At 39.9% G+C, this 18446-nt stretch overlaps 1 protein-coding gene across 2 annotated transcripts in view; it reads right to left on the bottom strand.

The window, feature by feature from the left end:
* LOC123520847 (contactin-2-like) overlaps positions 1-18446 on the bottom strand; it is a 186196-nt gene that overhangs the window by 11660 nt on the left and 156090 nt on the right. For both annotated transcript variants that reach the window (XM_045283487.1, XM_045283488.1), the window contains one exon: positions 5692-5902. In XM_045283487.1, coding sequence (XP_045139422.1) covers positions 5692-5902 — 211 coding nt within the window. The remainder of the gene's footprint in view (positions 1-5691; positions 5903-18446) is intronic.

The raw sequence follows: 18446 nt of genomic DNA, 5'->3' as shown, positions 1-18446 counted from the left end.
ATGACTAATTAGGACACGCGACACCACTGCCATACCGCGCCAGCTTACTTGACTTTTAATACAGCAAATAAGCGCCTCGATGATAAAGCAACAGTTGGGAGCATTAAGCATGAGAGACAAGTAGGATGAATTACCGTCACAATACACACAATGCAAGTCTAGTCTTTTACGATAGTGATGATGTGGTGTGGCCAGCTTTTTAACTTCCTGGGTAGGTTAACGTAGTCATTCTTATGAAATGTATATATGAAAAGTCAGTAAATGAGAAAATGAATCAATAAACATGCTAGATTAGAACATCCCAACTTGAAATGAACAAAAAAACAAAAAACAAAAATAGATAAAGGAAACAAATAAATAAGTGAAAAAAATAAACAAGCAGTTCTAGCACACGCAAAAAAAAAAAAAGAACAGTTAATTAAACAAACAAAAAGTATAAATAGATAGACAAATAAACAAACCCCACGGACATAAGAAAAACAAATAAACACTGAATCAGAGGTAAAATGGTCCACACTTTTCACTCTCTTACTATTTTGGAGACCAGCAAGATGAGCAACCATTTTTTTTTCCTCTTGACTCTCTCTCTCTCTCTCTCTCTCTCTCTCTCTCTCTCTCTCTCTTACACCATCCTCAGTATAAGAAGCAAATGTCACGTGACTCCAACAATTTGAAGGCGAGTGAGTCAAGGAAAAGAATCGCATTAAGTTAAATACACTATTATATTTTGTTGCCAGTATCTACCATTTTACTTCAAGGATGGTCTTTTTTTCTATCTTTTTTATAGCTAAGTACACAAAATCATGTCGAGAGAGAGAGAGAGAGAGAGAGAGAGAGAGAGAGAGAGAGAGAGAGAGAGAGAGAGAGAGAGAGAGAGAGAGAGAGAGAGAGAGAGAGAGAGAGAGAGAGAGAGAGAGAGAGAGAGAGAGAGAGAGAGAGAGAGAGAGAGAGAGAGAGAGAGAGAGAGAGAGAGAGAGACGCAGGCTGGTTGTACACAGGAAAAAAATTATCCTTTACTCATTTCTTTCTACCGTACTTACACTTGTACTCCAACTTTTCCTTCCCTTCCTCTCATTATTCCCCCTTCCTCTCCACCCCCTTGAGCTCCTCCTTGACCTGCACTCCTTGCCATCCCTCCTCCTCTTTCTTTCTCCTTTCTTGTCGTTACTCTCATTTTTTTTACCTACTTTCTCCTCTCCTTGTTCTCGTCGTCCTCTTCTTCCTCCTCCTCAAGACTCTTATCCCCCATTCCTCCCTCCTCCTCCTCCTCCTCCTTCTCCTTCTTCTCTTCTCTTCTTGTGCTTGCTCCTACTCACTCTCTCCTTTCTCCCGTTCTCTTTCGTGCGCTCCTTCTCTCCCCACCACGCTAATGAGATTTAGCTAATTACTGGAGCAGAGACAATGACGGAAGATGCGACATTATTGTGCGGCATATCCAACACTCCGTTCCGGGACAGCCAACAACATTCCACGATGGGCCAATTATAGCTCGCCGAGGACCAGGCTGAGAGGCTAAGGGGATTTCTAGAGTTTTTTTTTTTTTTATACATATTTTTCCTCTTCCGGAGTTCAATGCGGTTTTTTCTCCTATCTCTAGGAATTTTTTCTTCTCCTTCTTCGAGGGTTTGAGTACATACATAATCTTCCTGAATGAGACTTATGTGTACGTGAGAGGAGAAGGGGAGGAGGAAACGATGGGGGGAATGAAGGAAAGGGGAGAGAGAGAGGGAGGGAGATAATGTGCAGCGCTGTGTGTAGAACTATGTGCAACTTACGTAATTCTGCGAAGTTATACGAGAACAGACAGACAGACAGACACACATACACACACACACACACACACACACACACACACACACACACACACACACACACACATACACAGGCCAAATAACACCCTCCAAAATAGATCAAGTTGCTCGTGCTCGCGTCACCACCACATTTACAGGCGTGCCTTTGTGGGCGTCCCCTGCAGCCAGTCCCGTCCCCGTGCCGTCACAATCTCGTTAGTACGGATGACTTCTAGGAGGCGGCCTGCGTATATATATCCATGCAGCTGCAACCGCCGTGACCGTGGCAAAGGCGATGTAGGGGCGTTGATTACCTGACAGTGCTACAGGGGTCTGATGCGCGCCCTGTACAATGTTGTAAATGTTAAAATAGTCGTATGCGTTTTTTTCTTCTCTTGTAACTGCAGAATTGTGGTTGTTCTTTATTAGATGAGATATATGGCTTTCTTTTTTTTTTACTGGGTGTGTGTTTTTTTAGTATAATACTTGTTGTGATAGTATGTACACTTCACTTTATTGCGTTAATTAATTTACCTTACATCCTTTCTCTTCAAAATTCAAAAGTCCCGGCAGGTGTGTTTTTTCTCCATCTTTTCTAAGTGAACCCTGTGGTACTGTATATATATAACGCATTACTTCTTTTCATATAACATCACCCTTGCAATCCCCGTCTTCGTAATCTACCTCGGTATAATGAGGGTCATGTTAACCGAAGTAAAAATTAATAAAGTAAAAACAAATCTCGCAGCCATATAATATTAACACACTCTTGAAACGCGAAACATTCTGGCGGGCGTTACTCGTCCACACAGCCATTTCAGAGCGTGTGTCTCGGGAAGGCTTCATGGCAAAACCCACCTTGTTACGGACCAAACTACCACTGTGTGCCAACCTGCTCAAGTCTTAATGTTCCCGCAGCACGCACCAAAGCACCGAACACTGTTTTAACCCAACACGCTTCCAAAGACCAAAGGATTTATCTATTCTTCTTTTTCGTGACTTCAACCTTCACTAATTTTCTGTATTAAGTGCACGTGAGTTTCTGTCTTACGTGCACATATTTTACGAAACTTTCTATTAACTCATTCTTCATTTCAATTCCATGGGTTTGAGCACGCAGATCTTGAGTTTCAATTACTTCGACTCAAGAACCATCACCAGAATCTGCCGTAAAACTTATAGAGTTGGAATACATCACCATGATTAACCCCTTCAAGACTGGGACACATTTTTACCTTCATATTTGTGTACGATTAGACCATTTTATTACATTAGGAAGGGTCTATGGAGATCTGAAGGTTAATGGCCACAGTCTTTACTATTTTAATCTCCTTACATAAGACCCTCAAGCTGTATAAAAACATCAAATAGTAAGTAGAACGAATATGGAAACCAACCAACCAAACCGAGACCACCAGCGGCATTAAATACCACATGGATGCAAACAACACAGAGACCCCACTGAAAGCTTCCATTCCTTATACCTGTTCATATTAAATTGCTCTACCCATTTATAACTTTGGGGGTCTTTAATTATGAACTCACTGTTATCTGGAGACGAACAGGAAAAAAAACGATCGTTAAGCATGGCGAGGTATAGTGGAGCGGTATACACACACACACACACACACACACACACACACACACACACACACACACACACACACACACACACACACACACACACACTTTAACATCAATCTTAGTGACGCAGCTCTTATTTCCTATTCATATGTGGAGTGAGTTTCCTGTCACATTTTCCGCAGGACCTCCAGCGGCGCCTCATGAGAGTAGACAGCTTAACGCGCCACCCACCGCCGCACTCACGCAAATAACACCTGTCAGGTAAGAGTGCATAATCGCATTCCTTTCCGCTGTTGTTGTTATGTTAATAGTCTAATTAATGTGTTCCTGTTTTGAAGCCTTGGTCACGCGAGTTCTGAGCATAACAGTGTTTCGCTTCCGCCTCATGCTCCGCTGTCTGTTGTCCACGAGCCCAGCTATTTTTGGTCAGTCCTTCCTCAACTTACGTAAGTGAATTCCCCACCCTTTCCCCTCACGGAGTTTTTGTTCTTGGTTTGTACAGATTTACATGCTTTCATCGCCTGATTGGCTGATATTATGTTAATTACTACTTAAGTTTATGCTATTTTAGGTCGGTCATTGTGCGGCAAACTTAAAGAATTCTGTCCACGTTTTTTTCTTCTCTTAGCATGCATGTGACACACTTTCATCGCTTTCTAAATTTATACTAAATAATCAATACACAAACTATTTCTAGTCTGCTATAAACTCAACTCACACAATTTTCTCCATATTGTTAACGCTCTTACATATAAGAATAGAAGAACGCATGAAAATGAGCGAAGATGCAAAAAGCCATCAGGCCTCCATGTGACGATCTGTATGAAATATAACTACTTTGTATATTTCCACCTATGCATAAACAAGTCTAATTTTCTTTGAAAGCTCCTTAACGACTCACCACTAACAACTCGATTGCTGACTGCATTCCATTCATCAACCGCTCTGTTTAAGAATGAATCCTTCCATCTGTTTGTTAAACCTAACTTTCTTTAAGCTTAAATCCATTACTTCTTGTTCTATCCAGATTTCTGATTTACTCTATATTTTCACCTTATCTAACAACACTCAATAAGCACTACCCAGTTTTCTTGAGGATTATGAGACGAAGGTGCTTCCTCTTTCAGGTTTGGCAGGAATTACCGCGTCGCCACGTCAATGACATCGGTGGCAAACTTTGCACTCCAGTCAGGACTGATCGATGAGGCTCCGCGCCGCCACGACAGCTTGAGACACGCCTCGTTATCCCGCATCACTATTACCTGTCTGACGATATCGATAGAATGTCTTAACGAGTTGCACAATTTGGGGTTTTGTCACTTGCTGCATGCCTCGCCTCCCATGCAGGACGCACTAATCTAGCGCCAGAGACAGCTTAATCTCAACTCCCTCCCAGACCCTGAACCCTGCTAACCTTACAGAAAAGCCTTTGTCCTGCAGTGGAAGCACACAGCCTGAAGATTTCTATTTCCATTTCATTTCCAAGTCAGGAGAAGGTAGTTTGGGAACGTAAAAGAAAATGAAAAGAGAGAAAAAGAGAAGAAAAAGAGCCCGGTAATTACAGCTCCAAAATTAATGAGATATAACAGGATTAGCCAACCCTAAGCTGCCGTGAAAACAAGAAGAGTAACCACCTTCCGTCACTCGCTGCCATGACGCAACACACAGACATACATTTCCAAGGAGGGATTAAAACATACGAGGACTAACTAAACTAAAACAATATATGGAGCTAACAAATGTGCAGGTGGGTGAAATACAATACAGTTCATCCATTACGAGAAGAGGGACACTGGAGGGAGCGAGGGGAGGACACGAGCATCTGTTGACGTGGATTTAGGGAGCAAGGGAGGAGTGCATGTTGATGTGGAATTACGAGTATAAGTGGATACAAGTGAATGTCAAACAGCAGCACACCTTTAGTTCCTGAGCGGCTGTTTCGTTAAGTGTGCCATCTGAGAACCCTTATATTTACTGATGCAGGTATACGTATTATATTTTCTATACAATATATCTATCCCACCCTCCTAACTACCAGTCAATCCATCACTTTATCACACTACACTACACTACACACTACACACCACCCGTACCATTAGGGAGAAGCAACGATGTGAAGAAAGAGAGACAGTGTAAAGAAAATAACAACACTACAAAGGAATGATCTACAGGAAGAGGAAGGAAGGAAGTGATCTATGGTCGTGTATGTTTCAGTGGAGCAGAGTGGAATATCTAGTGATTTATGTAATTTACTCACGAAGGAGAGGTGAGTGAAGGAGTATCTCTTTGATGTGGAGTGGTAAAGAAAGTCTCTTACCCACGACGGAAAGGTGGATGAAGTGGCTGGCGGGAGGCGTGGTGGAAATCTGACACTCGTAGATGCCTTCATCCCGCTTCTGCAAGTAGTGAATCAGCAGCATCCAGTCTTGGGAGCCTGCGGTGTGTCGGGCAGAGAACCGCTCGTCCGAGGTGTAGGTGAAGCGACCAACTGTCAGCAGGTGAATGTCTCGGTGCCGCACCCACGACACCTGAGGGCAGACACGTGGTACATCAGCTGAAGGATTCATGTCAATCTTATACTTAAAGGAAGGATCACGGGTTAGAAACATATAACCTTAGAACTTTATACCTATCTGTGAAAGAAATTGTCCAAGAACATGTGAACATGAATCTTGTAATCTTGAAAGAATGGCAGTGCAGCAAGGAACAAATTTAGGAATATTGGATGTAATGGGACATTTTTCAGATATACATACAATCTTACACTAGATAATAATTTCAGTAACCTCCCTTACACCTGATGGAAGAATAGGAGAAAAACAAATTTGCTTGAAATGCAGTGTATGGGTGTTAACCGCCAAGCCAACGGCTCACACAACTAAGACTATTGTGGCTGCAGCAGTTCCGTGAAGTGGATAATATCAAACTTAGGGATAAGATAATAGACGGCTTACTGCACACGGAGAAAGTGTAACAGCTACCAGGAAAGTCACTCAGAGGTGGAAATTATGAGGGACTCAAGAGGAATGACAATGCTACAATGCTATTTCTGTCACCGGAAGAGAAATTAAAACATCTTTTATGGCAGAGAAGTGAAACAATACAGAAAAGTTTATGTTACAAAGTATTCCAATAAAGAGATAGAGAAAAAAAAAACAAAGTTGAGTGACACGATGAAAGAGATGAAAGGATCGAGTTAACCATCCAGAGAGACGAAAGAGTTGGCAGGTTTGTGCCGCTTGATGGATCAGAGAATGCAATATCGAACACAAATATGAAAACTCTCGGTGAACACACGCGCTGTAAGAAACACACAATCCTAAACAAAGTGAGGTAACCACCTCTTTCCACGTCCCCTGTGCCGTCACCCACGCTGAATACGCGTCATTACTGCTTGCTTGAGATCCTCTGTGGCGCGGTGCTTTCAACACTAAAGGCTCCTCAAACCAATTATTCTGAATATGACTGAATACGAAAAGGTTCTCAAGGCTTCATTAGGTATCCTGGCGGTTACATAATTTAATTAAACAGGAAACCACTACGCTTAATTAAATTTTCTCAGTCGTCACTAGAATAAACAGGAACAAGTCACACGTAATTAAATCACATCAATGGTCTTGGAATCGAAAGGGGAGGATTTTAAAAGGGCAGGTGGTGCCAGATACGTACCCGCTATCACTGGTTGAGGAACATACCATGCTCACTCTAACTTGAACATTATGCCACAATTGTAAGCCCTCTAATGTCTTCACCATCTCTTCACACAACTCGATACCATATAGATTTCAAAACGATTAGATTATATACTCCAAAATACTTTGTTCTCTTATCAGCACTGTCCTTAAAGGCTACCGAATTGCTTAGTCATATACTTGTGACTGTTTCTCCCGTTGGCGATGCAAAACACGTTAAACTATCACTAGAATCGTGAAAATACTACTGGAAGCACTAACGAATCCCACTGTAGGATACAAAGAAAACGGTGGAGATAAAGCTCTGAAATGTTCAAGAATAAATGTCCAAGGTAGTTAAGATAAAAGACGATGAAAACATTATTGAAAGTATTAACTATTCCCACTGTAGGTAAGAAAAAAAAACTTAGAGATGATGTCTAAAAATGTTTACGAATGACTGAGAAAAAAAAAACGATGAAAAAATTACTGGAAATATTAACATCTCCCACTGAACATTATAAAGAAAAATAAAGATAAAGCACTGAAATATATAGGAATGAGGATCCGAATACTTAAGATCGAAAGCAGACACCAAACACAGTGAAGGTGAATGCTTTGAATTAATTTCTCACCACGACTGTCTTACGGTACACCAAGCACCTCGTGACCTGCGTCCTCGCCTTCCCGTCACAGAGGTTAGTGACACTCAGGTCACCTCGGTACACCTCGGTCTTGTTTATTTAATCTCATGTTTTTCACCGAAGCGCCGCTACTTAGTTTACACGTCTAGCTTATTTGTTTCTCTCTCTCTCTCTCTCTCTCTCTCTCTCTCTCTCTGTGTGTGTGTGTGTGTGTGTGTGTGTGTGTGTGTGTGTGTGTGTGTGTGTGTGAAAATGTCTGGCAGAGGAAGGGTTTGATAGTCTAAGTTTTCAAAATCTTTATTATTTTATTTTCGGCATAAAGAAAAAAAATTCAACAGCAGGCTCAGGAACTTCTTATCTGCTTCTGTATTTCCACCTACCTATGACATCAACTCATTCAAGAGGGAGGTTTCAAGACATTTATCCCTTTTTTTAAGCTAACTCTCTTGGACCTGTTCAAGGACTGGCATCTAAGTGGGTCTTTTTGTTTGATAGCTTTTGTTGACCATGGTCTGTTTTTCTATCTCAAGAGAAAAAAAAAAGTTACCCATGCACATCATGTAAACCAAGATAGTGAACTCTGGTTATCTAAATCCGTAGAGTTTATTTCTGAAAAATTTAAAAACCTCTACAATATTTTTCATTATGGTACTTGGACTCCAGCACTTTTCTATTTTTTTTTTCTCTTTTAGGCTAAAATAATTACCTGTTGCAAGTCTTTAACATCGTTTTGAAGGACATAAAGCAAAGAAAAAAGATCGGGTATTTTAATTATTTCAGTGTTTTATTTAGCTTACATCATTTTGCTTAGTTACAGAGGTAAGCTTCAAACGATCATTAGCCGTCAAAGTGTAAGTTGTCAACAAAAGTATTCTTCATTAAATTAATAAATGCAAGAATAAATTAATAAATGAAGAAAAATAAATAAAAAGAAATAAAAAATCCCGTACAAATCTAATTCATCTTTTTCTCCAACGCGCACACACACACACACACACACACACACACACACACACACACACACACACACACACACACACACACACACACACACACACACACACACACACACACACACACACACACACAAGCATTCCTAACAACAACATTCATGACTGGTATAGCATTCATAGCTCATGTAGTTTTCATATGATGGTGCTCACTATTAAGGAAAGAGCAACGTGGCAACCAATGATTTAAATTTCTGGAACGCGAAGCCACACAACTTTATACAATTACTTTAGAACCAGGCAATTTTACTCGTTCCTTCATCATTTTCACCCCGTTGCCTCCCAAAAGGTAAATTATGTCTCGCGTGGATAATTAACCATGATTTGGGAGGCGAATGTGATGTTGGGGATGTCCTCGTGTCTCGTTCAGTCTCTTAGTGAGATTGTGTGTCCACGTGTCTCCGTCAGTCTCAAGGTGTGTTGTTCTCTCCTGTTCCTCGCGTGACGTTGTGTTTTCTTACTTATTATTCGCGTTATAGTATCTTTGTTATTCTGTTAGTCGTAAATGCTCTCTCTCTCTCTCTCTCTCTCTCTCTCTCTCTCTCTCTCTCTCTCTCTCTCTCTCTCTCTCTCTCTCTCTCTCTCTCTCTCTCTCTCTCTCGTGCAGTTGACCATTACAAAGAATATAATTTATCAAAGGAATGACAATCATCCTTTTATTTCTTCCAGCTGAGGGGATTTGCTTCCAGTCCGGTGGTTGCGCTGATTGCACGTGTGATCGGGCATCGCATCTCCTCGCCAGCCGCCAGTAAACACTGTGGCATTTTCATTAAGATTATTGCCTCGCTTCCGTTTTAAACTAAAGACACTTGCTATTTACTTGTAATATTAGAAATGGTATAATGAAAGTAGTAATGATAATAAAAATAACAATAATGACAATGATGATAATAATGACAACTGTAATGTAATATTGAAATATTTTTTCATTCAAAAAATATTCTTTAGTTTCATCAATATATACATAGGGAAAACCGATATACAAATGAACATATGATGAAAACTAGAGAAAAATAAAGGTAAATTTCACTCATTCGAAGACTAGATTAAATTTGAAAGCCAGACAGTGAATTACGATGGTAAAAAGTACACTGAAAGCAAGGCAAACCAGACATTCAAGTACCAACGCAAACTCATCATCACATTCAAGATCCTTCTGTGATACAATGGTTGATATTACTCAAAGAAATCTAGTTTGATTAATGTCTTCACTGCGACATACAAGACTTCACCTCACTAAAAGAATCGTATACAAGACTTACAAGCTCTTAAAAACACGAAAAGGATTAAAAGTGTAGATTTTCCAACTTGTAACCCATGTGATGTTTAAAGATGGCCAAAGAATAGTAATAAGTGTCTTAGATTATTTAGTGGCTAAGGAAATAATCGCTTAATAGCAGTGTGAAAGTGAAAGAAGTTTTGACATTATTTACTGCAGCAACTCAACAAAGAAAGGCCTATGGAAAGTAAACACACTAAGGCTTTCTGACCCGGTACGCTTGGTATGCAGACATCCACAAAAGAAAATATTCAACAAAATATTTAAAACGTTCCACTAAATTCTGTAAAATGATTTCTTGAGGCATTTGTCCAGACTTTCTTTAAAACGTGTAGTATATATATTTACGCTCGAGACGTGATGCTACACTGAATAGGGCAAAATACTAAAACATTTCAACGAGTTTCACAATATTGCTTACAGAAAAGACGCTACATTTGCATAACAAGTTCTAAGCTTTTTAGAGGACACAGTCATGACATTCCGCGTCTTATCCAGGCCTTGATAAACCTCTATATCAGACCATTACACTGCTTCAGATATCGCCACGCTATTTCTTTCGTATCACTATGCTTTCAGTGTTATTTCTATTGCCAGTATCACCAAGGTTAGCAGGTATACACACGCAGCTTTTGTACATTGCGGATAATAAATGTATTCACAGCGTACCAGGAAGGAATGAAGAGCACAATATTTCAGGCAATTTATGTAGCCATTCAGCACGTGTTCCCTGAATCCCGCAACACACGACCACCACCGTGAAGCGCGTGACATCCGCCAGGCCGAGGGAAAGAGTTATATGATGCATTCATATCCACAACCCACCAAGACTTACTGGATATAGGAATTCGCATGACGGAAAATAAAAAAAAATAGCATATGTAAAAAAATCTTGTTACGAGTTTTGATGCACTTTCACGAATTTCACTTCCAATCAACACTCTAATGCTGAACTCTGAATATTTGAGAGAGAGAGAGAGAGAGAGAGAGAGAGAGAGAGAGAGAGAGAGAGAGAGAGAGAGAGAGAGAGAGAGAGAGAGAGAGAGAGAGAGAGAGAGAGAGAGAGAGAGAGAGAGAGAGAGAGAGAGAGAGAGAGAGAGAGAGATGTGCAGAAGAAAAAAAAGTTTTGCTTACATTGCAGGAAAGAAAAAAAAGATCTCTACATTTTATTTTTCTAAACAAGACTAGTCGGCGAAATAACAATAACAAATTAACAAACCCTACCCCACAATACCCGAAAAAAAGTGCTTACCTTACTGCACTAAAAAAAAAAAAAAGAAAAAGAAAAAAAGAAACTAAAAACTACTACACATAACAAGCGGAAAAACAAATGGCTAATACAAAAATATGAGGCAAAAAGTAAAAGTTCATCTAAATTAATATTAAAAACAAAGCTTCCTCTCGCAGTGATAGATTAGTAAACATCAAAACTAGACACTGGAGAGATTAACTGCGCGAGTATCCACTGCTATATGTGTGTGTGTGTGTGTGTGTGTGTGTGTGTGTGTGTGTGTGTGTGTGTGTGTGTGTGTGTGTGTGTGTGTGTGTGTGTGTGTGTGTGTGTGTGTGTGTGTGTAACGGTTACCTCCTTGCGGTGACTGCTGGGGCTGATATTTGCTTTCGCCTCTCAGTGGAATTGCTTGTTTGCTGAAGGTAAAATAAAACTTCCACGAACTACCTTTGATATGGTCTGTGGGAGTCTTGCTTTCATATCACTTTATTTTTCGTACCTCACGTAGTGCGCATTGTAGTTCCGTGTTTTTGCCGCTCTCAGTCCCAATGGTCGTGGATTACAGTCGGAGGCAGGGGTACGTATGCAATTATACAAAAACTATCATTGCTTCTTTATCTAATCAACTCTACTTCACAACGTTTTCCTTCATATCAAATAGACAGAATCGTACCAGGAAGTGAGGGTTTTATGTAATGGTTGTTTATTAAATGACTACTTCGACTTCACAATGTTTTCGTTCATAATTCGATAACAAAAAGAGATGATCGGAGCAGGAAGTGATGCTTTAATGTAAGAATAAGACCGAAACTGCCAAAGAACTATAAAAAGGCCAATCATTGGGTCAAGAAAAACTACTCAAAATTACACAAAAATGCAAATTTGGAAGAGAGTCAACGTAACTTAATACCAATAACTTAATAAAGCAATATCACTAATTGAAGCAACAACGGAGCCATGTGTTGCAAGCCTTGTTTCATCAAGGTGGAGAAGGACGTTCTAGTATTCAGCACTTCCGTAATACCCAAGCAAACTCGTTACCCAAACAATGCATAGTACTTTTATAATCTTGTGACCTTAGAGTACCACACCAGTTATTCGTTTATACAATGGTTGTTTCTATTATCATTATCATTATCACTATTATAATTATTATTACTATTATCATTATTGTTATTATTATCATTATCATTATTGTTATTATTACTATTATCATTGTCAATGTAGTTTTTGTTATTGTTGGTAGTAGTATTGATTTAATATTATTACTTTGAGCCTCCATTTCTGTGTGTCAGTCGTTCCATTCGATCAGCAACTCTTTCTGAATCAAAGCGTGAATACTGAGGTTGTTTATTCCTTTCAGTTCACTTAGTTCTTTTAGCAAATTCTGAACTAAAAGCAAGTACGATAACATATTTGTATTTTCCTGAGACTGTCTTTTCATTCTATAGGAGGGACTGGTATCTCCTGAGTGTCTTTTATCAACCTGTTTGTAACCGTTGGCTACAGCCACTTTCACATAAGGAATTATGTATGCAAGTATATTTCGTCCCTAATCTCTTCAGTACCAGGACGTGTTTTCATATTCATTCATATTTTGGTAATATTATACAGATTTAGAAACTTATGTGGGGATTAAAATAGTAAAGACTGAGGCCGTTAGTCTTCTGACCTACATGGACTCTTCCTAATTTCAATAAAATGGTCTTATCGTACATAAAACACAAGGTAAAAATGCGTCATGGTACTGAATGGGTTAAAAAATATTTCAACTTTAATAATACATAAAACTGCAGCTGTGAATGATTGAGATACACGGCAAAGAGCTTCTCGGAATCCGTTTGTCTCTTTTGTCGAATATATATTTTTTTCTTTTTCAAACATATATATTTAATTACGTTTCAGTTCAGTCATGATTTGTGAAGCACCGAGCTGAGTTAATTACGTTATTTCCGCCTTTCCCTCTTTATTTTTTCTTTCGTATATCTTGTAACATTTGTATTTATTTATTTGTATCTGTTAACGGGACATGATACGATATTTCTAACGATCATAAAATTTAAGTTTAATATTATACTTCATTAATGGAGAGTAAGATAGCAATTTATAGAATCTCATGTTTAAGGTAATAATGTAACATCTACTTTTAACACACACACACACACACACACACACACACACACACACACACACACACACACACACACACACACACACACACACACACACACACACACACACACACACACACACACACACACAGATGAAAAATACAAATCAAAAGGGTACCCTGACTACATTTGGATTTCCATTCACAAATAAAAAAAAGAGAAAAAAATGAAATCGTGATCAACACTACTGACTTTGTGTGTGTGTGTGTGTGTGTGTGTGTGTGTGTGTGTGTGTGTGTGTGTGTGTGTGTGTGTGTGTGTGTGAGAGAGAGAGAGAGAGAGAGAGAGAGAGAGAGAGAGAGAGAGAGAGAGAGAGAGAGAGAGAGAGAGAGAGAGAGAGAGAGAGAGAGAGAGAGAGAGAGAGAGAGAGAGAGAGAGAGAGAGAGAGAGAGAGAGAGAGAGAGAGAGAGAGAGAGAGAGAGAGAGAGAGAGAGAGAGAGAGAGAGAGAGAGAGAGAGAGAGAGAGAGAGAGAGAGAGAGAGAGAGAGAGAGAGAGAGAGAGAGAGAGAGGCAAACAAGCACTCGGTATCCAACTTTTGTATATAAGAAAAGAAGTACGAAAGAATGATAGTAATAATAACAACAACACAAGCCCAGAGAAATGTATAAAACTTGTTGAAAATAACGAGGCCCCTTCAGCTCCCCAAACTCAACACGCTAACACACGAATAAAAATAATGAAGATATATTAAAAAAAAAAAAAAAAAAAAGGAGGGACACATTTACACACACCAAAAAAAAAAATCTTAATATTCAGAGCTGGATATTCTGGAGGAAGCTTTACATAAATTTAAAACAGAGAAAAAAATGTATAATGTTATTTACTCATGAAATGGAAAGAGTAAAATAAAATAAGGGGAAAAGAAAACTACGAGGGGGAAAGATAGAAGAATGAGTGAGACAACAAGATGAGGCAGGAAGGAAGGAAGGAATAGAAGAAGGAAGGAAGGAAGGAAGGAAGGAAAGAAGGAAAGGCAGGTACATAACGAAGAAAGAAAGAATATAAAAAAAAACACTCATATTTACATTATAACAAGATGGTGGATTTGAAATAATGAGAGAGAGAGAGAGAGAGAGAGAGAGAGAGAGAGAGAGAGAGAGAGAGAGAGAGAGAGAGAGAGAGAGAGAGAGAGAGAGAGAGAGAGAGAGAGAGAGAGAGAGAGAGAGAGAGAGAGAGAGAGAGAGAGAGAGAGAGAGAGAGAGAGAGAGAGAGATTAAGAGTGTGAATTAATGGCAGTGAGTAAACTGGGTTCTTTTGACTAATGACAAATATTAATGAAAGATTAAAAAGAAGAAAAGTAAGAAAATAATTCTGGTATTTAACTGAATCGGGTGAACTTAACATAACTTAACCTAACCTAACCTAACCTGATCTACCCAACCCAACCTTACCCTAACCTATTCTATCCCAGCCTACCCTACCCAACCCAACCCAACTAAACCCAACCCAACCCTAACGTGACTAAATCTGTCCTACCTTAGCATAACATAACTCAATCAAACGTTACCAGGCGTGACTAGCAAGGTGACAGGATTAATGACTAGAGAGGTTAATAAATGGCTGACTAAGTGGATGGATTGGTGGACAAATGGCTGGCTAACTAACCGGATGAGTAAATGGCTGCTTGGTTTAATGACTGGAGAGGTGAACAAATGGCTGACAAGTAGATGGATAGCTGGGCAAATGACTAATTGACTGAATGGCTATCTGGATGAGTAAATGACTGTTTCGTTGAGTAGCTACTTGACAGATTGGATGAATAGAGATGCGAGTAAATGGCTGATTAAGTAGATGAATAGCTGGGCAAATGACTGACTGACTGAATGGCTATCTGGATGAGTAAATGGTTCCTTGATTGCCTCGCTATTTGACACCTTGGATGGCTAGAAAGGCGAGTAAGTGGCTGACTAAATAGATGGATGGCTAGGTAAATGACTGGCTAACTGAATGGCTATCTGGATGTCTGGAAGGGGGATGGGAAAATGGGAACAAGTGGCTGGCTGGGTGACTGGTTGGGTGGGTGGCTGGGTAACTGGGTGGGTGGGGGCTGGGTAGCTGGATGGGTGAGCAACGATACAAACAAGTGGGTGATAACGTTCAGTGCAGCAGTTGTCCCTCTCCAGGTGGAGGGGCGCGGCAACCCTTGAGCTCACCTGCCAGGTAAACACAGCGTCGAGGGTCCGAGGAGTACAAGTGTCCTTATCTACAAAGGCCATATTCTCTCTCTCTCTCTCTCTCTCTCTCTCTCCACAGTCTCTAAGGATTACAAGGTTCAGTCTGAAATCTCTCACCTTTACTCGATTTAAAAAGATATGATTTGCAAGAGAGAAGTTTCTATCAATCGAACCTTCGCTGTTCTTTTCTTTTTCTTTTCTTTTTGTATGTGAAGGATTTTTTGCGCCAAGGGAAACAAAAGTGAGGACAGACCAACTAAACATGCAAGTCCTAAATTTAAGATGACAGCCCGTAATCAAGTCCAAAATTACATTCTGAATCGTAAGCAAGTAATTTAGATTGGCTATTATAAAGCTATTTTCTGAATGGTCTCATCAGGTTTACAAAATATATGAATACATTATACGACGGAAGGGCTGCTATTAAACTGAGGAACACTTATACGTATTTTCATTATTTCAATATTTTGGCTTTTATTCCACTAAGTTTTCAAGACACTCACACCGCTATTCGTTTGGGTGTTTCTGGAATCTCAAAATAGTAAGTAGTTGTGGTGGTGGTGGTGGTTGTGGTGGTGGTAATAGTAGTAGTAGTAGTAGTAGTAGCAGCAGCAGCAGCAGTAGTAGTAGTAGTAGTAGTAGTAGTAGTAGTAGCAGTAGCAGCAGCAGCAGCAGCAGTAGTAGTAGTAGTAGTAGTAGTAGTAGTAGTAGTAGTAGTAGTAGTAGTAGTAGTAGTAGCAGCAGCAGCAGTAGTAGTAGTAACAATAACAGTAACAGTAGCAGTAGCAGTAACAGTAGCAATAGCAGTAGTGCCAGTAACAGAATGATAGCAATGATGACAATACCAGTAATTTAGGTGACAGAACAGACTGACACCCCCACCAGAGAACGGATAAGCCAGACAAGACGGCATGCCTTGTCCCATTAACGGAATAAAAAAAAATAGACGAAGAAGGAGAACCTGGAACCCCTGGCTGAGTCCCTTTTTATGTGTAATTGAGGTTAATGACACACCAGGAACCCGATGGCACTTTTTTTCTAACCCTTGCTATGGAAAGTGCGGCCAAAGAATAATAATATCACGTTACCACATAGCATTTACCTATCTGTATTATCTGTGTATCTATTTTCTTAGTATGTTATCTAATTAAAGGCCGAGCAATAGTGATACCTTCCAATCTACCACCAAGTAATCAATGCGCCTATTTGCCTGGTAAGTCATCTACCTAGTGACGATACAGTATTATACCCCTCCATCAGTATCTATTGATTTATCTATCTTGTTGTCCATGTACGTATTTAGTGACCAAAATATCATCTCTCAATCACTATCTACTAATTTATCTTTTTGTCTAGCTAAGTATCTGATTGGTAGCCAAATATTTTCACTTCTTTATGTACTATTTACCAATTCATCGTGGAGTTTAGGTATGTATCTAATTAGCAACCATATATCACCACCTCTCCATCTAGCATCACCTATCTATCTACCTATTTCTCTACGTGCGTATCTCGTTATCTGTCTCTCTGCATATATTCATCACCGTGACAGAATATCCCGGATCATATTCCTCATGAATAATACATTTCGGTCTCCCTGTTTCGTCGGACACTGTAAGTCCTTTAGAGACACGCCCTGAGGAGGGAATAGAGGAGAAGGGAAACAGGGGTGCATGGGTGGGTGGGTGGGTCGGAGGATGAGTGAAAGGATGGATGGAAGGGAGGAAAGAAGGGAGGATGGAAATCAGGGAACAAAGAATGAAAGGGTGAATGGAGTGAATGGATGATGGATGGAAGGGCAGATGAATGGATGAATAGGTGAAAGGAAGGAGGGCTAGAAGAGAGGAAGGAAGGAAGGGAAGAAGAAAGAAAGGAAAAAAGGAAGGAAGGGAAGAAGAAAGAAAGGAAAAAAGGAAGGAAGGAAGGAAGAAGGAAGGAAGGAAGGAAGGAAGGAAGGAAGGAAGGAAAAATGAATGAATGAAGGAAGGAAGAAGGAAGGAAGGAAAAGATGAAGAAAGGAAGGATGTATGGAAGGAAAATAAAATGAGAGGAAATGCACAGATGGAGGGAGAAAACAATAACAGAAGCAAGAAAGACGGAAAGGACTGTAGGAAAAAACAAAGTACTGAAGGAAGAAAGGAACAAATAAATTAATGGACGAATAAAATAATATCAAGGAAAGAATAACAAGAAAAAGAAAAAAAGTAACCAAGAAAAAGATAAACACATACGAAAACCTTAAAATGAAACCAGATAAGAAGAAAAAGAAAAGAGAGAGAAAAAAAAGGCAGAAACAGACGAACAGAAGGAGGAAACACAGAAAGAGAGAGAGAGAGAGAGAGAGAGAGGAGGGGAGAGAAACCTTAAGCGAGCAGCTGGGCAAAAATAGAGTTCGAGGGATCAAACTCGATTACTAGGAAAGGTGAGATGAGCGGAACATTAATTTCCTCTTAGGGAGTCCCACATTCACACCACCGACCGCTCCTCACCACCTGCTCCAGTCTTATCACCACCACCACCACCACCATCTTTTCACCACCATCCGCTACGCAGCCCAATCTCTCACTTCTGCCTTGAATTACACACAAACAAAATTCCCTATTACTTCTCTCTTTAAATGTAACTTCACGTCTTACACTGAAGGTTTGTTGACAAGTGTGTAAGAGCATCGCCACAAGGAAGAAGCGGATCTAGTTACCAGCGTGTCACCCTACATACAAAACCCGAGGTGTGTGAGGTGAAGAGAGAGAAGAGAGGGGAGGGGAGGGATAGGCAAAAAGAAATAGGTTGGGATATTATTATGTGAGAGGGAAAGGAGGTGACGGAGGAAAGAATGTGAATAAGGAAATGTGAAAGAGAAGGAGGAAGAGGATGATGACGGGGATGAGGAG

The sequence above is a fragment of the Portunus trituberculatus genome, chromosome 47, assembly GCF_017591435.1.
Source record: "Portunus trituberculatus isolate SZX2019 chromosome 47, ASM1759143v1, whole genome shotgun sequence".
Lineage (NCBI taxonomy): Eukaryota > Metazoa > Arthropoda > Malacostraca > Decapoda > Portunidae > Portunus > Portunus trituberculatus.
The sequence above is the reverse complement of the archived record's forward strand: the minus strand, read 5'-3'. Positions and strand labels throughout refer to the sequence as shown.